Source organism: Sceloporus undulatus, chromosome 6, assembly GCF_019175285.1.
Source record: "Sceloporus undulatus isolate JIND9_A2432 ecotype Alabama chromosome 6, SceUnd_v1.1, whole genome shotgun sequence".
NCBI classification, from domain to species: Eukaryota; Metazoa; Chordata; class Lepidosauria; order Squamata; family Phrynosomatidae; genus Sceloporus; species Sceloporus undulatus.
In genome coordinates, this window is record NC_056527.1 from 56,128,171 (window position 1) to 56,152,867 (window position 24,697).

At 39.9% G+C, this 24,697-nt stretch overlaps 1 protein-coding gene across 1 annotated transcript; it reads right to left on the minus strand.

Annotated features, from left to right (window-relative positions):
* Window positions 1-2,783: 2,783 nt before the first annotated feature.
* On the minus strand, window positions 2,784-23,579 carry LOC121933028 (protein-glutamine gamma-glutamyltransferase 4-like). The gene is made up of 11 exons (XM_042472235.1): window positions 23,564-23,579; window positions 22,271-22,450; window positions 19,547-19,653; window positions 18,503-18,632; window positions 17,855-17,961; window positions 13,026-13,133; window positions 10,352-10,547; window positions 9,278-9,380; window positions 7,460-7,563; window positions 6,226-6,477; window positions 2,784-2,818 (listed from the first exon to the last, which is right to left on the minus strand). The coding sequence occupies exons 1-11, from the start codon at window positions 23,577-23,579 to the stop codon at window positions 2,784-2,786; spliced, it is 1,338 nt and encodes a 445-aa protein (XP_042328169.1).
* Between the last annotated feature and the right edge of the window lie 1,118 nt (window positions 23,580-24,697).

Here is a 24,697-nt window from a genome sequence, read left to right on the forward strand (position 1 = left end):
AAGGGTTGACTTGAAGGGGCCCAGGGCAGAATGGGCGGAGGCGTAGGAGGAGGAGGAGAGTGCGGTAGGAAGAGGACGGAGGAGGAGCCAGAGGGTGGGTGACTTGAAGGGGCCAGGGCAGAATTGGGCAGAGGAGGAGGAGAGGAGGAGAGAAGGAGCCGGAGGAAGGGTGGCCTTGAGGGGCCAGTGCAGAATAGATATTGGGGCAGAGGAGGCGGAGGAGTGAGGAAAAAAGCCGAGGAATGGTATGCCTTGAAAGGGGCCAGGGCGAACAGACCGAATTAGGGGCGAGGCGGATGAGGAGGAGGAGGGAGGAGAGGGGAGGAGGAGGCTGACGGCGGAGGAAGGAGCCAGAGAGGGTACTTGACGGGTTCCACGGCCAGCACAGAAAAAAACTGGGCAGCGGAGGAGGAGGAGGAGGATAGGCGCGGAGAAGGAGCCGGAGAGGAAGGGTGCCTTGAGGAGGCCAGGGCACGGAATTGGGCAGAGGAGGATGGCGGAGGAGGGGACGGAGCCAGAGGAAGGGTTGCCTTGCAGGGGCCAGGGCCGAACAGATTAGGGGGCCGAAGGGAGGAGGTAGGAGGAAGCGGCGGAGGAGGAGGACGGACCAGAGGAAGGGTGCCTTGAAAGGGGCCAGGGCAGAATTGGGGCAGAGGAGGCGGCGACCGGAGGAGAGGAAGGGTGCTGAAGGCCAGGGCAGATTGGGTCCCCCGGAGGAGGGAGGAGGACAAGCTGAGTTCAGTGGCATGAGGTCTCTGCCTTAGTTGGTCGGGGTGTAAAAAATTATTTCTAAAAAATATATAACCTACTTATTTATTTTATTTTTATTACTTTTTATGACTGCTTTTATTTTTTTATTTCATTAATTTTTTTATTGCTTGTTTTCTTTTATTTCATTATTTTGCTTATTTTATTATTCCACTTAATTTTCATTATTGGAAATCTATACACCCCTGCCTTGTTTTTATTTTTCATCATTATTTTTTTTTATTATTAAAATATTGGAAGTGCATTTCTGTGTTAATTTATGGCACTTTGAATGCAACAAGTCTGCCTTTCTTGGACAATTATAGTGATGATGATTATGATGGTGGTGATTGATATCAACCAGGCCTCTGAGGCAGGCCAATCGTAACTTGCTGTGATTTTTTCTACAACACTCATGCGCAGTGTAGACAAACCCACAGTTCCTTGCCCAAGTACACACTTCTTAGAAGTACATTCACCGAGGGCCAACTACCTTTTGCCATCTGTCTAGGAACATGCCAAAATGTCCTCCATTTTGATCATGCTTAAAAACATGCATTTATATTAACATTTTTTAAAATAATTCAATTTTTTGTGTCACCTTCCTAATTTTTAAAAAAACGTGTGTCCACATTTGAAAATTGTCCTACTTGTCCTACATTTGTTCATGGTTTGGAGCTCGCTGGAACTTTTTATGGGATCTTTTGACATGTTACTGTTTGAAGCTGAGTGTGTTTGCTTGATTTGCCTTTCTGTTTTTAAACTTGCATTTGGTTGCTTGCTCAAAATTGTAATTTATGGGACCAACCTTTACTTTCCTATCTCACTCTTAATAATGACCTTTCTTAAGATCGGGACTGAGTGTTATTTCACTCAACCCCAAACCGCCACAGCAAAAACTCAATCAGGTTGGTCTGTGGGTGTTACCCTAAGCAAAAAAGAGGGAATTGATGCATGTGGATGTGTTTTTAGGATGATGAATTCTGCTTGCAAGATTGGTTAATATCATGGGGTGAGGAGGACTGGCCTTCCTGAACATATGTTTTGAATTAAAATCTAGGAGTTTTTAGACTGCAAATATTTTAGTTCAATGTTAGGGTTTTGTTCAGAATTTAAGCTGTAGGGTTTGTTTCTCTATGTTACAGGTGGAGGCTTAAAACTATACCAAGTTTTAATTGTTTTGGTACTGGTGTACAAAAGTTTAGTAATATGTTTTAGTTGATGTTTTTTTTAATGATTTTTTATATTGGGCTGGTTAAGGGTAGTGAGGTGAAATTTTTTTTAGAACTAAATGAAAAAATGAAAGTTGTTTCAGCAGGGTTTCACGGTTTGTGAGAGGGGAGACTTCCAGTGTGGAGGACTTCCCGGGATGGGATTGGAGTGTGGGATTCTGGAGAAAGTTAAAGGATGGAGGAACAGGAGGAATGTGCACCTGTTCCTCATTTCCTTGCCTCTCTGTTCTCTCTGCATGCCTCGAGATGGGCTTCATGCCGGGAGGGGCACGCATATATCGGTTGCCACCAGGGTTTAAGTATGGATTCTCCCATTCCCCTGTCATCCTTGCATGGATCCAGTTATCCCTGATCCCTGTTCTCTGTCTTCACTTAAAAAAAAAGGAAATGTGTCATGTGCTTACAAGTCTCTTACTTTTAGTGCTACAGTTGTAAAAGAAATGGATAGATGGGAGCATTCTCCAAATGTAATGAGGGAACCAAGGTCATCAAAAAACCCGGGGCACTTTTGTAGCATTACACTTGGTGTATTACAGGTTTCTCCCTCATCTCACATTTCCACATGAAATCCCCAAGTGTCAGTTTAGGAGGAAGGCGGCATAAATAAAGTGTTTATTGACTAATGAACTAATGAATCAACACCCTCCCAGCCTCCCAATTATCTACTTTCTTGTTTGCATTAAAAAAAGTATATTTTTTTTTACAATCCTGCACTCCTGAACGAAACTCTAAAAAAGAAAAGAAAGCACATATACCAGCAAGTTAATGAGGAATCAAAAGTCAACATAAAACTTCCATGCCAAGTCACATTCTTATTTCAATATGGTCACTGGGATCACCTAAAAGTAGGAGGAAATAAAGAATAGATCAGATGTGTGACATTTACTGGTTCTTCACTGGAGACTCCCAGGGCGAGAAAAATCACACCCCGTGGGTTAAGAGTTTGTTGTTGGTACTAAAGATTCACAAGAAAAATACCAGCAGAGGAAAATGTGTTATCAGAAAAAAACAAAACAACAACCTGCTATCTGAGCAATAACTTCCACTAAATCCGAGGGGGTTTGACAAGCTTGGAGGAAGCCCTCAAATAGGAAAATAATATGTTCTTTATGAACTACATTTTCTCTCTTGTCTAATGTTTCCAGGTTGAAGACTTTGTACAAACTTCAGAGAAAAAGAGCAGGAAAGGCCACTACAAAGAGGCATCATGTCTGTTCGATCTCTGTGTTCCAAACATAGCATTCCTTGCTACAGGAAGCTTACTTAAGAAAAGGCAAATGTCCTTCTTCTCTACGAAGTGAACCGCCACCATCAAAATAAGAGGGCATGGATATGGCTTCATGGTGTTGAATAAACACCTGCTTGCCTTCTAAACGGACAATTCTTGGATGGAAAAAATATTATGTACTTTTCCAGCAATATGACTCCAGATGAAAAGAGACATGAAGGTTGACTTTCAGTGCACCTGCTTTCTGGTTGCTAACAACAATATTCAGATCAATGGGTTGTCCTGGTACAAGATTTCCGTTTCCAAGGCAAGTTTGATGCTTGGTTTTAAACGCTGAGGGCTTCTGCTTCTGCATGAGTTTAGACTTTACATGTGACAAAGCAGTTTCCATGGCTCTTTTTTCCCCTCTTCAGGTCTGAAAACAGAAAAATAGATAGTTTTAATCTTTAAATACTGTTAGTTCTTATCAGTTGCATGGCCAAAACAGCTTTCTGGCAAATAGCAGAAACTCTTGGAGCATACAATTATCTGAAGCCATTTTTGTCTGTTTCGCTTTGGAAGACTTATTTACAAGAATGTCATCTAGTTGTTTCTCCCAGACTTCTTGAACTATTACATAGATTGGTCATTATAGTTTGTGGACTGTGTGGGATGGGCCAAGAATGCTCCTTGCTCACCCCAAACCTTGTATTTTGATGCCCAGAAGATGCTTCTGGAGGAAACTATTGGGGGAAGGAGAGAGGGTGGGCCAAGCATAGTATCCTTAAAGATAAGAGTGCATCTTGCCATCTGCCTTGGTCCAGGCGTCAGAGGGAGAGAAGAATGCTGGACCGTATCCCTTCCCTCAACCCCATTTCCCTCTCTTTTGTGTCGTGTCTTCTTAGCTTGTAAGCATGAAGGCCGGGGAACCGTCTACTTAAATGATTTTATGTACAGGGTGTAAATTTACCCGCTATATAATAAAACTTAATAATAATAAATAAATTCCCTGAAATTATGCAGGACCTTTCCACAAGTCTCTCTTGTGGTTCATCGAGTGCTTTGATTGTGTATTTCTGTGTGGCAAGAGGTTCCATTTCTGTGATTCTATTATTGTCATCAGTGCTATTTAAAATCTGTGTAATATAGCCAAGGATGTATGGACTTTATTGCCATCAGTATGCCATGAGCTTGGATCTATGTCTTATTTTTTATCAATTTCAAATGAGTCTTTCAATGAGCTATGATTGTCTATAATCAGTAAGGGATTGAAGGATGGCAGCTAAACCCAAATTCAGTTTGGGTAAGACAGAGCTGCTGTGATGTGGGTGATTTGTCAGAGTTGGAAGATCCATTCTCTCTGAAAGACAGGATTCACAGTTGGTGGAGGATATCAAATCTGGTATTGTTTCTTAGAGATCTATATGCTGGGCAAATACAACTGCAGTTTCAGCAGATTAGTCTTATGTGCTATGTGAAGAAAACCTGGTCACTATGTACTGATAAGATTGCATTTAGACTATTGCCTTGACTTGCAAAAGATTTTAAAAACTAGTCACAGCCTCCAAACAGAGCAAAATACAAGAGCACATAGATTAACCAAGACCAAACATAGGAAGGGCACTACAACAGTTCTGAAATAGTTACATGGGCTTCTAGTTCATTTCCAGATACAATTAACAGAGATAGCTATAACAGTTCTAGACAACTTGAGGTAAGGGTGCCCTAAAGATCCACTTTAGCGATTTGAATCTGTCTGGTACAGGTGCCTTGTTTCAGCTCCCTTTGGCATTGGACATAAGGTAGATAGCATTTGGTGATAGGGGCTTTCCACTGTGGCATCTCCTATTTGGAACTCTTTTTGGCATTAACCTCCTGATCCTATCCTTATTTACTGCCTAAACAAAACTCATATATTTGCCTGCGGCTTTCAGTTTTATTCTTTTGGGATATGATTCCCATCTCCCAAGCATGCTTTTCCAGGATTAAGCCCAACTGAATTCAGTGGGACTTGCATCTGAACAGAAGTGTATAGTTGCCATGTACTGTTAGGCTTGCTTTACATTTTTGCTAGCTTAAATTGCTTGTTTGATTGACAATTCATTGAAAGTTGACATGTAATTTAATAACAAAATGTTTTACTATGATCTCTTTGTTCTCATTACTCTTCTTGTGCTTTACATTGTTAATAGCACTCCATGACTGAAGAGCAACCAATAATTACTGGGGATAGGGTTGCCATAATTGTCCACTATTACCAGGGACAAAATGTGGAACCAAACTATAGGACAACTGCAGGACAAAACTCAGCCCAAAATGTAGGACATTTAAGAAAAATGGAGGACCTTAAATGTCCTACATTTTGGGCTGAATTTTGTCCCGCAGTTGTCCTACAGTTTGGTCTCGAAGTTGTCCTACATTTTGTCCCTGGTAATAGTGGACAATTATGGCAACCCTAACTGGGGAGGAATAAAGAAGTCACAGTTATGTGTTTGCTCAAACAAAGGAGGAAAGGTAGGGTATGTCTATTCAGGAACCAGGAATGCCAGCTAAATCTCACAAAAAGCTGCTGGGTTGTATGCAGATTTAATTATTCAAGCAACTAAAGTTTAATTTAGTGGGTTTACTTTAAGTATGGCTAAATCTGGATCCAACCTATTGTGCCTGAAAGACTGGATAATCATGTACATTTCTTGAGTAAGAGCCATTCCACATACCAACAAAAACTGCACATCCAGTGGCTGTGCACACCAGTCATAAAGGCCGGCCTGGGGGCAGAGTCGGGGCATGGTGTCCTCATGAGACATGCCCTGGCTCCACCCCCATGGCACTGTGCGCTGCATCACACAGCGTGTGGCATCACGGCACTCCTCTGGTGCTGCATCTACCTAATGCAGCGCTGAAGGAACACTGTAAATCTGTGATTCTCAAATATGCCAAGTGATTAGCCTTTCTGCTGAGGAAACATCTCATGACCTGAACTTTAATCTTTTTGTTCAACTCTGTGAGAGAAACATAACCCTTCAGTATATTGGTTACCTTCTGGAAATTTGTATTCATCCATGATGTCTTCAGGTTTCTCATTGCCAATAGCTTTTGTGATTATTTTGGTTCCTATTTTAAAGGATTTGTTTTCTTTCCATTCACATTTGTCTTGTCCATTGTCTTTCTTTATTTTCCAGTAGCCAGTTTCTGCATTCACTGCTGAAAACAGGAACATGGTGTCGTAGTCATGGTTGACTTCACCATTTTTAATTGCCTTTAGTGATGCAGGGCCACAACAATAAATTCCTACAGAGAAATATGAAGAATGTTATATTTTCCTTCTTCTTGCATTAATAACCCATGGGCATACTATACAATCTTCCTATCTGTATCCACCTAGGAATGAATGGCAGCTGCAGCTAAAGAAAAGTAGGAGAAGCCATTCAGCTATGGACCCACACCTGAAAGTGTTGTGTATTACAATTTCAGAAATTCTAGGTTAATAGCAGCCACTGAAATAGTGCCATTTGGGGGTAAGTGTCTTTATGTGCACACATACATTAATGCCATCCAACCAGTGTTAAATGTGCTCAAGTCAAATATGTAATATATTATATCCAGTTTCTGTGAGCAAAACATACTTCTAATGCCTGAATATAACCTCATTAAAGACTATAAGGTGAATATTTAATTAAGTCATTTCAATCTTTGCCCTATTTCTTTCAACTCTTTTAAAACTTTTGTTTCAACTGTGAATGCATGCTAGATTCCTGCTAAACTTGACATACTTAAAAACACTCAAATTCCTTGCTAGCCCTCATTATAAATACTGTCTGCTAAGTGGTCAGAAATGAAACAAGCATTTGAAGACATCTGTTGTGTACTTTCCTCCCTTTTCTGTAGTTTAAAAAGAGTTTGTTAATCTCACTTATTTCCGAGGTTGTATCCACACTGCAGAAAAAATGCAGTTTCACACCACTTTAACTGTCATGGCTGAATGCTATGGAATTCTGGGGTTTGCATTTATTATGGCCTTCACTCTCTGACAGTAAAGGCTAAATATCTCATATAACTACTGTTTCCACAACATTGAGACATATGAGTTTATCACATGAGTGGGATCCTATGCAAAAACGGGATTTAAACTGCAAATAACTTGCAAAAGTGGATTGATTTTCAGACGTCTGACATTAAACTGGACAGAAAGAGGGAAAAAATTGTAAAAGCGGATTGTTTTTCAGATGATGTTGGGGTTAATGAGCATTAATGTGACATAATCAAGTCTTACCTTCACTTTTTACTTGAGCCGTGCCATCAACTGCCTGCCAGCCATCATAGCCTTTTGGTAAGTCTGGTCTTTTCATCCAGACATCATTCCACACATGGAAGTTCCTATAGGAAGTTAGGAATCAAAATTGAAAACAGAAATTATTTTCATCTGTGATTTCATGTGCTAGTGAGGCAGATTGGTTAAAATTGAGAATTTTACTATGCTCAGAAGTTAAAAAATATAGTGCTGAAATGTACTGAGAGCAAAGGATTGTTATTCTAGGTCATGTCAAATTCTCTGTTTTGGAATGTATACAATTTGGAAATGGCTCCTAACTTAAGATTCTAACCCAAATAAAAGGAAATACTGCATAGACAGTTTGGGGACATTGAAATTAAATATACTGTACAGATAACAATTTGATTGATGAGTATCCCACGAGGGATAGAGATGTATTATTTGTACATCCAATGAATGTACATGTTTAATTCAATGTAATCAATAAAAGTGTGATTTGTAGTTTTCTTTGTTCAAAGTGCTTTAAAAACTTGTTTCATTTTAGAATCGGGGTTCCCAGTAATTTGGATGAAATTCCTGCTGGGAATGTTGCAGCAAAAATAAACATGTTTCCTTTCCAAACGAGCTCCTGGTCTCCCTGCTAAATTTCTCATTAAAATTCTGGTTTTAAAATAATGTATAATCTATAACACTAGATCAATCTAATATGTGTTTGATTTAGCTGTGGCTTAAAGCACTAGACCAATTTAACGTGTATTTGACAATACTGAAATTTCTGTGCACAGAACAATCCGTGTGTGAATAACAGACTACTAAGAAGAATGCATGATGCTGTACTAATGTTCATGTGAAGAAGTTGTTTTATCACATCACTTACCTATCTTTTCTAGTGCTGTCTACTCTTGCCAGTGGCTGGTTTTCCAGGTGCTCAGGAGGTCTTTCTCTGTCTTGCTACTTTTGTTGTCAATTATGGGATTCTAAACCCAGATTCTGAAATGTTGTATGGCAGTTGGGAATGTGTAACCTGAAGTTATGCACTTGTGACTGTTATGTATGTACTATTTTAGGGGCTACGTAAGGACCCTGAAAGTCTCCCAATCTGAACTTACTGGGCAGCAGCTGCTGCAATCAACAGGGGTCTGTTCCCCTCTCATTTAGGGCACAGATGGCTGAGGGTCCGATCCACCCCTTGTACTAGCAATCTCTGAATTTATGTTCCTTTTGGGTGATCAGTAATATTTTTGGGGTGTACTACGGGTATGGCTTGAGTGTCCCTCAGTTGCATTCCTGTACTGAACAACTATAGTCTACTTTAGAGTTGCCAGGTTTAATAATTTGTTTTATTTATATACCGCTATTCCAAAGATCATAGCTGTTGAACAGCAAGTAAGCTAATTAGCAAGTAAGCTATCTTGCCCCCAACAGTCTGGGTACTCATTTTAGCGACCTCGGAAGGATGCAAGCCTGAGTCGAGCTTGGGCCCTTTTGCTGGTCTTGAACTCGCAACCTTATGGTTTTGAGTGAGTGGCTGCAGTACAGGCATTTAACCACTGCACCACCAGGGCTCCTTATGCATCTCTGATGTTGATTCCTGCAGCCTGAGAAAACTTCTTTCTCTTTTTTCCTTTTATAGACTATATCCCCTGGACCCCCTGTCAAGTGTAGGTTGTGGATTCTGGGAGTTATAGTCCAAACCCAAAGTAACTTTCCCGAACTCTGGATATTATTTACGCCAATGTGTTGCCTCAAGTTGCATTTTTCACCTTATGGTATCCCTCACACACACCTGTCAAGGTTCCTTCAATTCATATTACTTACCAATAAGAATCCTTGGGTGAATCAATGCTTATATTTTTGTCAGTGTCAACACCAGCATTGAATGTGGTCACACTTCTGGCTGGAATCCCCAGGCATCGCATGACTAGAATACAGAGAAAGATATCATTAGGAAATTGTTGCTCATCCCTGAGTCCCACTGGTGCTTTCTGGAAGGATAGAATGTCATGCAAAAGGGACTGGACTCTATTCTAACTTGGAAAATCTGAGTTTTGTCTGTTTGGAGTATCTCAGGGAAGATAATGTAATGGAGCGACTTTAATAGCCCTCCTGGGTCACAGCTCTAGAAAAAAGCTTCACCTATACCAACATACAGTTTTTGACACTGGCTGGCCTAATAACAGATTAAGGACATTATCACACCAGCCTCTTTCACACTCAGTCCTTCAAGGCAAAATAAAACTGTAACATACCAATTCTGAAGCAGGCACCACCACACTTGCACTCACAAGACTGGGCCTGCCTGCTTCATCATGCTCTTTTCCTGTCCTCAGCCTTAACTCTACCCTCACTCCCTTATGCCTTACCCAGCATACCTTTAAGTTTTTTCTTTTTTTGAAAAAATTCAACTTTTCCACACAATTATGAAGCTCTGCAGCCCTGATTTAAGCTTTTTAAAACATTTTTTTTTACAATTTTGAGGTTTCGGAGCTCCAAAATTGCATGAAAAACAGGATTGTGTTTTTTTAAAGTGAAGGCCAGGAGGGAAAGCGGGGAGGAGGAGGCAGTGACACCACATGACTGCCAATCCCATAAGTGTCCTGGGGATGGCATTTTGCACCCAGGGCATTGTACAATTGACATTTCATTCATGAATTTCTTCCCTGAATGAAAAAGGATGGATCAGAGTCAGGGCAGCTACAGGAGGAATGTGGCAATGTTTGACCAGCATTGCCAATGCCACTTCCTTTCTGTGGGAATCACGGTTTAAAAGCCGCGTGTGACAATAGTCTTTCCAAGTATCTGATATTTCAATAAACACAACTTCTGGATAAGGAAATTCTGTTGACTTGCATTTTTAGTACATAGAGACCATCGCCATGGTTTGTATCCTACCTGTGTTAAGCACACCAGAGAAAACCCAGCACTGGCCATACAAGACAGGTTTTTTTGTTCTGTAATACTGCTTCAAAATTCGGACACTATCTTTCCAGTTCCAAGGACATGGGAAGCCATCACATTGACCATTTGGATTTTGGTTCTCAAATTTCCATTTCCCAAAGAGCACTCCTTTCTCATCCTCCATATTAACCTAAACAAATCATGAAGAAAACAAAAACGTATCATTTAATCTCTCTTTCCCCCCCACTACATTTTAACAAAATTGGTTGTAGCACAGAGATTTTTGACCTTATGATACTGCCTTTGCTACCCATATAATTCAAATGTAGAGAGTTACAGTTTTAAATTCCTCAAACTGTTGTAATCAAGCTTTTTACTAAGTAATCATAGCGACTTATTGAACAAGCACAGATCAAAATTTAGAAATGGGTTAGGTCCATCAACATGACATACATACTTCCTCCAGACCACAGCCAAACAGTAATGCAGGGAACATACAACAAACAACCTGCAGCCTACCAATGGTACAGACACGTGATAAGAAATATCTCCAAGAAATGATCTTGCTCTATTTCCATCTCCCTTCTCTATTTTTAATAATGCACATTACAAAAGAGCACAGCCAGACAGAAAACGCTGTGAGCATAGGTTTGTTGTTGTTGCTGTTTGTCTCCAAGATGTTTCTGACTTATGGCAACCCTCAACCATGGGTGTTTCTTGGCAAGATTTGTTCAGAAAGGGTTTGGCATTGCTTTCCTCAGAGGCTGAGAGTACAGTGGACCCTTGCCTTACGCAGGGGATCAGTTCTGGACCACCACCACCCCACATAAGGCGAAAAACACATATGCTCGAGCCCCATGGTGCATGTGCCATTCATTCTATCGCAGTACGGCTTCAGCGTAAGCTGAAAGCAGTGTATAGTATGCCCACATATGGTGCAGGCACACTGCATGATTTGCCCAAGTGCACCCAGTGGGTTTCCATGGCCAAGCTGGAATTTGAACCCTGATCTCTAAAGTTGTAATCCACTGCTCAAACCACTACACCACACTGGTAGGTGCAGGGAACATATAGGTAGGAAAAACTTAAAAACAGCAAAGGGACATCTAAATCCCTTAACATTTGGGACAAATGGTGACCATCACAGTAGTTGCTTAATACCTGTGTAGGCATTAAATGGGCAGGCTTTTATTGGAATGGAGAGGCAGAGAAAGGATTCCACCACTGTAAACATTTGATACCTGTTCCCAAGGCAGTGTACAATAAAACTGAATACCACAAAATACATTAATGACCCCCCAAAAACCCACTTCCAGTCACCTGCTGCTATGCCATAATTCCTGTTGAGGAACCCACTTTCATAGTTTCTTAATGAGAAACTTTCACACAGTGCCAGCAAAGTAAATGCTTATGTCAATTCATTTATTTTTAAGCAAGATCTATAAACTGACTTTTAGGCTCTTAACCCTCCAAAGGTGGCATGTCACAAAATGTAAAATGACATAATGCAATAAAACATTGAACAGATGTTCAAATTAAACCCAAATAGGACTGTATACACAACATCACACAATGGAGCACCAGTGCAATTATACTCCAAGGTGAACAGCTAAAATTTTAGGATGCCCTCCAAAGTCTATAATGTTGGTGCCTGATGAAACCCATTGAAACAGATGCCCAAAAGGAAAGCCAATACCAAGAAGGCCCTTTCCCTCATTCTCACCAGGCTAATTCCACTTGCAGGTGGGCACTCAAAAGGGTTGCCAAAGGCAATCTGAGACCAAGGGTAATTTAGGAGTTTATTGGATTGCTAAAAAACCCAGCTTACCTTTCCCATTTTGAATTCTAATTCAGGATGCAGCTGGGTATTATCAGATGCATTTTGCCACCAATGCTGGTGGCTGAGTGCAGCCCAGCTAACTTCTGGCTAGAATTTGAGCTCAGCTGTCCCATTTGCAAAGCTGGGAGCTTCTTAGTTTTGAAAAGAGGTTGGCTGACCTCAGATTCTACCTGGAAGTTATCCAGGCTACACTTGGCTGGCAGCATCAGAGGCAAAATGCATGCAGTAATACCTGGTTGCATCCTGAATTAGAATTCAAAACGGGAAAAGTAAGCTGAGTTTTTTTAGCAATGCGATAAACTCCTTAGTTTGGAAAAAGGCATCCCTAAAAGTAACCTGAAGACATACCAGTTAGAATTTTAAAGGCCGGAATTTTATTCTATATAGTTTATTTGTTTATGATAATAGGGTTTGAAAGGGAAGGTTTAGGACAGCTAGAAAGGGAATAAAATAAAGCTTTGGAGCACAGTGAAGTGAGAAGGTAAATGCTTACTTCCCTAGCAAATGTCTTCAGGGCTTCTTAGGTAAAGCTGAGCCCATGCCTCAAAGGTATGCTAACAGGTATTGTTTGCCCACCCTCTTCACAGTAAACACATGCTTCTATTCCTGAGCTAAGGACTGTGCAACACATGCTGTGTGAATATGTTCTCAGGTGTTAATTCCTATACAGTAGTATGCATTGTCTGCAGAGGGAAAAGTGTTGTCTAATGACCATGACTAGCGAGAAAATTTACATTAGTCCTGATTTGCTGAGGCGAAGAGTTTTTATTTTCTACCTCTGAACAAAAAGAATACAATCTGTGTTAAAGTATTTATTAATGGACATACCAGTGCTGACATGGCTCTGGTGATCTTCACAGGATTTCTTTTGTCATTTGGCCCAAGTTGGCTCTTATCCAAAAGGTACATGCAGCAATCCAAAATGTCTTCTTCAAACTGTATTTGTGACAGAGAGCAAAGTTGGTCACTCTGAAACAATTCACTCCCCCAAACCCTGCTTTTCTTTACTAAACACAACATAGAGCTCTGATCAACTAGAGTTTAAACTTAACTTCCTAAGACTAATAACAAACATGGAACTGTCTGCCTTCCTTGAGGTCTTTTTTTGGTACAGAATACATTGCTTGAGAACAACGCAGCTACCTACACAAAGAGTTTTGTAGAAAAGCATCTGTCACGAATGTCTAGAAATCTCTCCCTTCATTCATAAAATAACATGGAATTATATCCTCCAATTTTTTCAAAGAGTCAAGATGGCAAAGGTTATTAATGAGAAAGAACACACAAACTAGGAGAGCCAATGGCAATTTCCTTTTGCGTGAGCCTACTAGAAAAGGTGAAATTCTGCCCCTTTCCTAAGAGCCACTGTCTGCCCTCTCAAGAATGGTCCGCCCTCGAAAGCGAATGAACCACTCGGATTCCAGAAAGCCTTAGAGGGTTTAATGGTTGATAATGCCGGTGATTCTGTTGAATACATGGAACACCGATCTTACTAGGGCTATCGACACAATCGCTCCCAAGTGTCCTTTCTAACCCGCTTCTAATCAGAAGCCCTGATATATCAGAGAGCTGAAGAACATGAAGCGGATGGGACAACGACTAGAGCAGAAATGTTGTTCAACTGGACTCTTATCTGACAGAACTTGTAATAAGAATTTTCTTTATTCTTCTAGAGAGACAATAAAAGCAACGAGGAGATCTTCCTCCTCTGCACACATTGCATCTGCAAAGTCACGTCTGGCAGAACTGCTGAGGGTGGTGAGGGAACTGACGGTGATGCCATATACCCAGAACCCTCTACTTAACCCAACAACAGCCTGCTGTCATGCATTTAACAACCACTTTGCAGATAAAATCTCTCAAATAAGAGCCCACTTGGACACCAATGGTAGAGCAAAATCAACTGATGAGGTGTCCAGTAAAACCGTTTATGAGATTAGACTGGATCAGTTTGAGTTCGTGAGTACAGATGACATGGACAAGATCCTTGGAAAGGTGAGGAAAATGACATGCCCTCTCGATCCCTGCCGATCATGGCTGGCCATTCGGGGGGGGGGGGGGGGGCAATGCCTTGATGGCACTTCTTAGATGTGTCATCACTGCATCCCTTAGGGAAGGTTATGTACCATCTTCTTTAAAAGAAGGGTCGTTAGACAACTCCTGAAAAAACCTTCCCTGGACCCCATGAACATGAAAAACTACAGGTCTGTATCCATCTGCCATTTTTGAGCAAGGTGATCGAGAGGGCTGTTGCTCTTGAGCTCCAAGTGGTCTTGGATGAAGCTGATTTTCTTGATCCATTTCAAACTGGCTTCAGGACGGGATATGGGGTGGAGACTGCCATGGTTGCCTTAACTGATGACCTTCGTCTAGGCATCGACAGAGGGAGCGTGACCCTGTTGGTGCTTCTAGACCTCTCAGCAGCATTTGACACAATAGACCATGACATCCTCTTGGAACGCCTGAGAGACTTAAGAATTGGAGGCACTGCATTGCAGTGGTACCACTTCTTCCTCTCAGGCAGGTTCCAGAGGGTAATGCTCGGGGATAGCTGCTCCTCCAAAATAGAGCTTAATGGTGGCATCTATCAAGGCGCCATCCTGTCCCCGATACTATTCAATAGTTGTATGAAGCCGCTGGGAGAAATCATCCATAGACATGGGGCGGGGTGTTATCAGTATGCTGATTACACCCAAATATATTTCTTCATGTCTCGGTCATCAGCAACAATGACAGATGGTATTTCTCCTCTCAACCAGTGTCTTGAGGCAGTAATGGACTGGACGAGGAAAAACAAGCTCAAACTGAATCCAGACAAAACGGAGGTACTTACAGTAGGGGCATTGGGTTGCAACCTCCAGTCCTAGAGGGGTTCACATTCTCCTCAAAGGACAATGTTTGCTGTCTGAGGGTACTCCTTGACCCATTGCTTCACATGGGAAATCAGGTAAATGAGACGGTCAAAAGTGCCTGTTATCAGCTTTGGCTGATACGTCAGCTGCACCCTTTCCTGGAACCGAGGGACCTTGAAACTGTAGTACATGCACTGGTAACCTCAAGATTTGATTTTTGCAATACACTCTACATGAGGCTACCCTTGTGCCAAGTTTGAAAACTGCAACTGGTACAGAATATGGTGGCAAGGTTGACCACTGGATCATCTAGGAGCGATCATATAACACTAATATTAAAGTCACTCCACTGGTTACCTATTCATTTTCGGGCACAGTACAAAGTGTTGGTTATCACCTTTAAAACTGTACATGGCTGTGGAATGGCCTGCTGGATGAGATCCATCAAATCACCAATCTAGATAACTTCAAGAAAGCTGTTAAGACGGATCTCTTCCGGCAGGCCTTCCCAGAATAAATTACTCGGCCATGTGGCGACCCCCCACATATATCTGATGACTCTGCACACTGGTATTGTTTTAATTGGTCATGTAATTTTAACCTTAAACTGTTTAATTCTTTTTTAAGGGGGGATATTTTGTATATATGGTGTATTCTTTTAACATTGTAAGCTGCTTTGATTCGTTTTCACAAAAAGCGGGGTAGAAATAAAGGTTTTATTTATTTATTATTATTTCCTTTCCCCCTCCTGAGTGCAAATTACTCTTTCCCTTTTAGCTCTGTTTGCAGCAATTGAAGTATGCTGAGGACAGAGGCAGAAAGTGAGAGGAGGAAAGAGAAGGCAGAATACTTTCAAAGCAACTGAATGAGTGGGATGACAGAGGATTAATTGGAACTGTTTGCTGTTAAATCAGGATGGTTGGAGAGTACAGTCGGCCCTTCTTATACACGGATTTTTTATACACGGATTCAAGCATACACGGTTTGAAAATGTTCCAAAAAAGTATAAATTTACCTTGATCTTCCATTTTTTATAAGGGACACCATTTTGGTATGTCATTATACTTAATGGGACTTGAGCATACACAGATTTTGTTATACACGGGGGATCTTGGAACCAAACCCCAGCGTATAACAAGGGTCCACTGTATCTGGCAAAATTTTATAAATACTTAGGCATGATATATACAAAGCCCTCTCTCTAGAACCATCCTGTATAATTATTTGTGTACTACTTATACAGATTGCCTATATAGAGGAAGTGAAATTAATTATTAAATCCTCACCTACCAATGAAACAGAATAGCACAGCAATCAATGAATTCTTACAATAAGTTACTATCCATGAGATATATATGCAGCGATTTTTGTGGTGAGTCCCTCCCCTCATTTGAAACACAGGTGATCCAGGTGAATGGCATGAGAGAGTTTCAAAGGTGCCAAACTTCTACCAAAGACTGCCAAGCCAAGGCTGACTCAGAAGTAGGAATTATTGTTGATCAGCCTTGTTGAATGAACCCAAAAGTGCAATGGGCTACCTAGCCAGCAAAAAAAGGCATATAGAATAGAGGCACAAGAGAAAGGGAGCGAAACTAGCACGCTAGTTGGAAGAAGCACATTTCTTCTGAAGCTTTCTCAGAAGAGGTCCAAGCAGTTTGGCACGCTCCGTGCCTGACCATACCATGGTCAAGTTAAACATCCCTCATAACCTACAGCCCCCCAATGGCAATCACTCTTAACCTCTAACTAGAAAATCCTCCCAGGAAGACAAAACAGGAGATGGAAGGGTTCTTGCCCCCTGGCTGTATTTTGGTAATCCTTCTCCATGTAAATTGCTTTGAGCAACTTAGAGGAAGCATAGACCTATTACATTCCACAGACCTACTTTATGAAATGTCTGCCTTTCATTTTTCCTCTCAAGCTGCACCTGCACTGCAGAAATAACCTGGTTTGACACCACTTGAACTGCCAGGGGTTCATGCTATGGGGTTCTGAGAAGGGCAGTTTGCTGTGGCACCAGAGCTCTCTGACAGATATCTCACCAAGCTACAAATAACTCACCAAGCTACAAACCTCAGCATTCATAGCATTGCGCCATGGCAATTAAGATGGTGTCAAATCAGTTTATTTATGCAGTGTAGATACAGCTACTAACACAACTGTGCCATCCACCTGAATTTCCAAAATATTTTGCCATGCTGGGAAATGATGGTAATCAAGAGCTGCCTCTACCAAAGCTGCACTGCCCAGTAGTTGTCTTTGATGTGGACTCTGCCATGCCACTTTGATTCATGCAGAGGAGTACAACCTGAGAGACTGATGTCCAAAGCCAGTTCCATGATTATTTGGCTCTGAACCCTGGTCCAAGCTTACCTCAATCACATGGGCTCCCAGTTCAGCAGAAGAGGAGCAACTGGAAAAATTTATACAGTATTCATTTTTTCTAGCGAGCATTCATGCAGTCATGCGCATATCCTTCCCCACTTTTATTTCCACCATGTTATTTTACATGCACCCTTCAGCAAGTAAAATGACAGTGCCTGCTTATTACAGTCAGCCCTCCAATAGATTCATCCATTCACAGTTTGAAAATATTCAAAAATATATAAATTCCAAAAAGGAAGCCTCAATTTTGTCCTTTAATATAAGGGACACCATTTTACTATGCCACTGTATATAAAGGGACTTGAGCATCCACAGATTTTAGTATCCACGGGAAGTCCTGGAACAATACCCCAGCAGATGATAAGGGCCCACTGTATGTACAAGACAAATAGAATGAAAGAAATATGTCACTTTTCTTACCTGCCCATATTTCCAACGTTGTGGCGACGTCATTCTATACAGACTTCCAGTATCATTGAGGACAAACTCAGTTTTCTGATCCTCACCAGGCATGAAAACAGAATCCGCTTAAAACAAACACAGAAATACATTACTTTTTTTGCTTCGTCAATTGTCAGAAAGTTGGCCTAAAAAAAAATAATTTCAGAGAGGGGCAAGCAGCATGGCTATCAGAAACCAAGAGATTTCATAGCCAATGCATGCAAATAGAATAACAGAGGGCTCCTCCAGATTGCTTAATATGGTGAGATGTACTAGGGAATGTGTGTATGTACCTTCAGGTCACCCATCAACTTATGGCAACTCCATGAATATTATAGGGGTTTTTTTTTTAAGGCAAGGAATATTCATGGGCTGGTTTGGCCAGTTTCTTCCTGCAGCTGAAGAACCCAAATCTCACTAGTAGAGATGTATTTGAGACACTTTGTTTTTGCAGTGTCTCTCTTTGTTTAAACGGCCTTTGTGATGTTAAGATATCTCTGTGAGTAGCCACAACCCAATGATGTTGCTAAACATTTTTGTAGTTAATTACTGGTTAGCACAGTCTAAAGCAGATATATCTCATACATCACTGGTAGAAATTAAACCTTTTAAAACTGTGTTGATTACCTTCACACCAAGGATTGAACAATACATAGAAAAACCTCTTTCCAGGGTCACAAACATTAGGTCCCGTTATTACTTCCAGAACATATTTTCCAATAATTGCATCTGCTGGGCTCACCACAGAAATGAGACACTAAGAAAAACATGGGAAAAAACATGCTATAACAGAAGATGATGTGTCACTGCTCTGTATATATGTGAATATATAGTTGTCTGGGGGATGTACCATTTCCTCTACATTTGTCCAGAAAAAAGGCTGTTCAAGAGAAGAAACAGTGTTTTACTTTGGGATGCTATTTCCTTATCACTAATACAAATCTGAGCCCCCAGCTTATTTGATGTTTGTACATAGCTGATTCTTCTGCTTATCAAATTCAGTGTTTTCCAGCAGTTACCTTTTGGGGCTATAAATCCCAATATCCCCCAGCTAATGTGGCCTATGATCAGGCTGGTAGGGGATTTGGGGAGTTGTACTTCAAAAGTAGCTTTGCCCAAACAGAAATCTTGAAATTCCTCAGTGGGGAAAAATAGAGAAAATTGTGATTCTCCATTCTGTAATACACTTATTTTTAAACATTTTTTTCAGTTATACTATGCATGTTTATATATATATATATATCATATATACCTTGGACATACTAAGCTAGATTTAATGTTAATCTCAAACAGAGTAGATCCATTGAAATGAATAGCACCTACTAGATATCTTTTGCATAAATCCTTTTAATTTTAGCAGGTATACTCCAGTTGGGATTATTAAAGATATTTTTAGTTTCAGAATTAGTTCTTTTTAAACATGTTTTGTGACACGGGATGTTAGGTAATCTGGAATGTTTTGGGGATAGAGGAGAAAATTGACAGCAATGACACTTACTATATTTCCAAAAACACATTTATGGTGTTACAAAAAAGAAAACATGGAAAGACTCAGTACGATGGACACCTGTTATGTCCAGCAAGAAAAAGCACCTTTTTTATGACAGCTATAAAATATAAATCAACAGGTTTTCCAGACACTTCAGTGTAGGACAACCCAAATGTATGTACCTCCTTCCCATTTGTTTCACCGATCTTAGCATGCCATCCCTGGTCATTCCTCTCGGACTTCGTGTTCAAGGATAAAAGTGTCCCATCGGATTGCAAAGGCGTTTTGCCTGTTATAAATTAATAAAGTGCAAAATTAACAAATGTTAAGTAAAAATAAAATGATAACAGTATTTCTTTTCAGACATTTCCTTTGAGAATACTAGTCAGATTCACTTAATATAAATGAATTTTAAACTTGTTGTTAAAATGCTACAATTAAAAGGCTACAATTTGTCCACTTATCTCTTGCCTTTGCCCACTGAAATTTAAATTAAAACCCATACAAGCACATGAGTAAATGAACACCTGAGTAAAGACATACTAGATGTTATTGTTAAGATATGGTTAAACTATGTATATAATTAAAACATAAATTATGAAAGCATTACAAAGGCACAAGATAAAATTCAGTAGATTGGTAAAAGCCCTTGCAGTGAGGAAAAGATTTTTTTTTAATGTCCAGTATGTGTTGTTTCCTCTTGAAGGAGCAGAATGGTTGGATAGAACATGATGTGCAACTCCTTTTCCTCAGGGCCTTTGGCACTGAGCAATGTGAAATGGAGGGGACAACAAATGGAGAGGAAAGAGACCAATGTGAGAGTTGTGTAGTTTTTGTTTGCTTTTTAAACAAATGTTGGTGTTGAGGAAGAATGAGGAGAAAAAATGTGTGGTTGGAGAAGAGGAGCAGCCGAGCAGCCGAGGAGAAAAACAAGAAGCACTAGCAGAGTGCAGGAGGGATACTGAGGAAGAAATCCAGGAAAGTCTGGAGCAGTGGCAGCTGGCTCCTTCCAAGTCAGAGCAGTGGTGAATCCACTCTGGATTTGGGAAGCTATCCAAGGTCTTGAACCATATCCCTCAAATAAGCTGGATAGCTCCCTTAAAGTCCAGACTCACCCCAATAACAAGGAAACCACCAGCCTCTACTGATCCACAGTATGGGAAAGATAAAGAGGAAGAGACAGAGGAGCTTTAACCAGTTGGACTGACTCAGGAAGAGAATCCAGGTGCAAATGTCTATGGAACTGCAGACACAACTGCCACTATCTCATTAACAGTGGCACTGAATTTGTAATTTTGTCATGTTTTTTTTCATCAAAAGGCAGGTCAGGAAATAAGGATTCAGCCTGTGCTGTATGAGTTTACACTCTCCCTGAAGACTCAGGTCCACATCTTGCAAACTAGGTGTACCCTAGTTTCAACCCTGAGCCTGGAAGCTCAAGATTCAGTGGTGACTAGGAGCCACTTGCATAGTTTAAACTGTGCCCATTTCTTGAAATGTGAGATCTGGCCACAGTGACACATGCCTTAGTTGCAGCCCAGTTTAATTACTTTAATGCCCTGAAGATGGTCTGCCTTTGAAAAGTTCGACTGGTCCAAAGAGCTGCACCCAGATTGCTATCCCGAGCTGGCTAAAAGGAGCACACAAATCTCTTGTGGCAACAGTTATAGTGGCTGCTGGTCTATTTCTAGGTACAATTCACAGTGCTGGTTTCAACCAATAATAATAATAATAATAATAATAATAATAATAATAATAATAATTTTTATTTTTACCTCACCTTTCCATAGAGATGATCAAGGCGGCTTACAAGGGTTAAAAACATTACAATACAAGATAAAACAATTACAATATAAAGGTTAAAAACATTGCTACGAGGAATGGGAACAGGAATCAGTAAAATACACATGTCAAGGGCAAGAAAAGGCATATATAAAGCCTATATATGTCACACCCACATGATTTGAAGGGCCATATTCTTCCTTATGCACCTCCCTGTGTTTTGAGATCTGCTGGGGAAGTGCTTCCATCTGTCCCAACACTTTCATAGGTACATCTTGTGGAAATACAGTTGAGGGTCTTCTCAGTGGCTGCCACTAGTCTCTGGAACTCCCTTCCCAGAGAAGCTAGACTGGAACCTTATCTATTTTATTTTTGCAGGCAACGGCTTTTCTGTTTTAACAGGCATTTGATGATTGATTGTATAAGGCCCACCCAACTTAAACAACATGCTACATTTTACTATTTGTTGTTCAAGTATGTGCAGACGTGTCTGTTTTTAATAGTTTATGTTTTGACTGGTTTTAATTTTTTTATTGTTTAATTTCTTTTTCACTTTTGTATTTTGTGGTTTTTAAAAAGATATGTTTTTTTAATCTGTTGTAAACAACTTTGAGCCCTGAACTGGGAAGAGGGTGGGATACAAACAAACAAACAAACAAACAAACAAACGATTCCTAATGTTAACTAAATGTGTCCATGTGAGTGTTTGTATCTTGAATGACTACAATCTGCCATTCTATATCCTCCAAGATATAGAATGCTGAGCTCTTAACAATATTGTTACATTATTAAAGGTAACTGAGTATTTGAATGAGAGGCTATCTGGAAAGACCAGTATAAAACACATATTGTCCATTCCTTCACTTCTTAGTGAGCCATTTCCCCTCCACTGGTCATCATCTTGTTCCTGTCAATATGTCCATTTTCCAGTAAAATTTCGTTGAATTTGAAATTAAAATTCTGAAAACAAGAACAGTTCCCATGAATATTCTTGAACTTGTACGATATGTTCTAACTGAAACCCTTTGTGTTTTCTGATTCCAGAATAAGTAATTTCTGAAAGGTACTACAACATATATTCTTAGACTTATTTTAATGGACCATATAAAGATACATTTGCTTACCAATACTGAGCTTCAGGATGATTTCATCGTTGACTTTCAGCTCCCTGCTAAATGTCACCTTCAAACTGAACTTCTGACCACGTCGAACAATCAGACTATCATTCTTAAACTTATCGGTATGATGGAGACGAGTATTCTCCTTTCTGAGGAAATCAACTCCAATAGTCTTCAGAAGACATCCTGGAAATGACAGCAAACATCTATTCACCCTTCTGTTCAAGTTTTCATTTGTTCTATGTAAATGAAAGGATGGCTTTGAGAGTTAAAAGACAAGCTCTGGCTAAATTTTGAAAACTTTATGTTTGTGTCAATAGCATAAGTTAGAATAAATATTCTTGTTCTCGCACTTTGTAACTTCTTTGTTTTGTCTGACCAGCCTCTCAAAACAAGTTAACTTTTCATTCTTCTGTGCCGTTTTCCTTTTGACCATTGCAGTTTCAACCAGCAATATTTTAAAGGAATTTTTAAAGAAGTACATTTTAAAGCAATATGCACAATGTCTCTAGCTACACCAAGGATATATGAACTGCATTGAATCCTGAGAGTAAGGAGGAGTTGTGGATGCCCAAACTGTTGGTATTCTGGAGAGCATTGCACTTCTCCTGAGAAAGCCAATTTACAGCTTGGGTTTTCTCCTGGTTCTGCTTTTGTCACTAGACAGTGAAGTTGCACCTGTGGTTCAGAGTGCTTTGCCAGCTATGGCTATTCCATCAGTTGGGGTGATTCTTTGAAAGTATTGTCTGACCTGAAATATACTACATATTCATTTCTAATCTTAGTTCAAAGTACTGATTGTTAGTTTTTTGTGGGTTTTTTGGGCCATGTGGCTATGTTCTAGAAGAGCTTCTTCCTGACTTTTCGCCAGCATCTGTGGCTAGCATCTTCAGAGAATGAAGATTCTCTGGCAATCTCTGAAGATGCCAGCCACAGATGCTGGCAAAACGTCAGGAAGAAGCTCTTCTAGAACATAGCCACATGGCCCGAAAAACCCACAAAAAACTATGGATGCCGGCCATGAAAGTGTTCCGACTTCATACTGATTGTTAGTATGGTGTGTGCATGCACAAATGTGTGTTCAAGTTACCTCTTGACATATAGAGAGCCCATTAATTTCATAAGGTTTTTTAAGCCAGCAAACACTTAGATGTGGTCTTGCCAGTTTCTTCCTCTGATATATAGCCCACAGTACCTAGTATTGGTTGGCAGACTCTCTTTTTCACTCTGAGGTATCAAATAAAAGCAGCGAGGAAGAAATCAAATAAAATAGTATGAGCCTTTTTCTCATGTACATACCAATTGTCTTGCTCATGATGCTTCCTGGGCTTTGCTTCTCCAAGATTTGTGAAGTTAGCTGCTCTGTGTGGCTGAATTTTGTGAGTAGGCTGAAGGAACATCCCTGCTTTTAACAGATTTTTTGAGGTGACAGGGTGCACACCCTTTTCCTGTTTTGGAAGAGGAAGTTGAAACAAAATAGAATCAAGTTAACTTTACAAGGAATGTAGAATTATATTGATGCAAGGAAAACAATTCTTATATTAAGCAAGATTAGAATCACAGCAAATAAAATTTTGACAGGTAGCCTATATGAAATCAAAAAGACGTTGTATGCGTATTTTTGTGTTTTCACCGAAAAGGGAAATAAAGCTAATAAATTTTATTGAATTTAATGTTCCATTAAATTTAAACATATAATTAAATGTATTTTTAAATTAAATTAAATTTTAGTAAACTTTCCTTGAAATAATTATTTTAAAACAATTCCTTAAAATAAATTAAAATGTGTTTTTAAATTTAATTAATTTTTAATAAACTTTCCTTAAAATAATTCTACATTGATGGCAAAAGAAATTTATTTTCAAATAAATTTAATTAATACTTAATAATTACTATGCTAATTATTAAAGGGTTAAGGGTTAACACAGTAATTCAATTGTTAATGTAATCTGATTTGATTATGTTTATGCCAGAAAAGGGATGTTTTAACAATTAAAATTAAAAATCCTTTCCAGAATGAAGGTTAAAAAAAATCTGATCCATGATTTTACTCTGTTGTGGTGGGCATTTTGTACTTAGATTCCAAGACCTGGAAAATGAATTCTATCTAAAGCTTTGCACTCTGAGATAGTTAACTTCTAATGGGGATGGGAGGAAGACAGACCTCTTTTTCTGTAGAAGTGACTGAGACTGCTAACCCCAAAAAAAAAAAAAAAAAAAACCTCAAGCCAGTTCATCTGAGGCAAGTTATTCCTTAGAAAAAATGTTGAATCCTGTAATCTAAAGCCTTAGGCAACTCATCTATTCTTTTGTAAAAGGTTGAGCCTAAGGCTTGTAATTCTCCAACCCTAAAGAACAAACAAATGAACGAACGAACGAACGAACGAACGAAAGAAAGAAAGAAAGAAAGAAAGAAAGTGGAAAGCACTTTAC

Excerpts from the sequence above, each read along its gene's own strand:
- LOC121933028 (XM_042472235.1), bottom strand. Across the intron at positions 9,381-10,351 it reads CTCTGGTGTGCTTAACACAG|TCATGCGATGCCTGGGGATT; the intron begins GTAGGATACAAA and ends TCTGTATTCTAG. Across the intron at positions 7,564-9,277 it reads TCACCCAAGGATTCTTATTG|GAACTTCCATGTGTGGAATG; the intron begins GTAAGTAATATG and ends AACTTCCTATAG.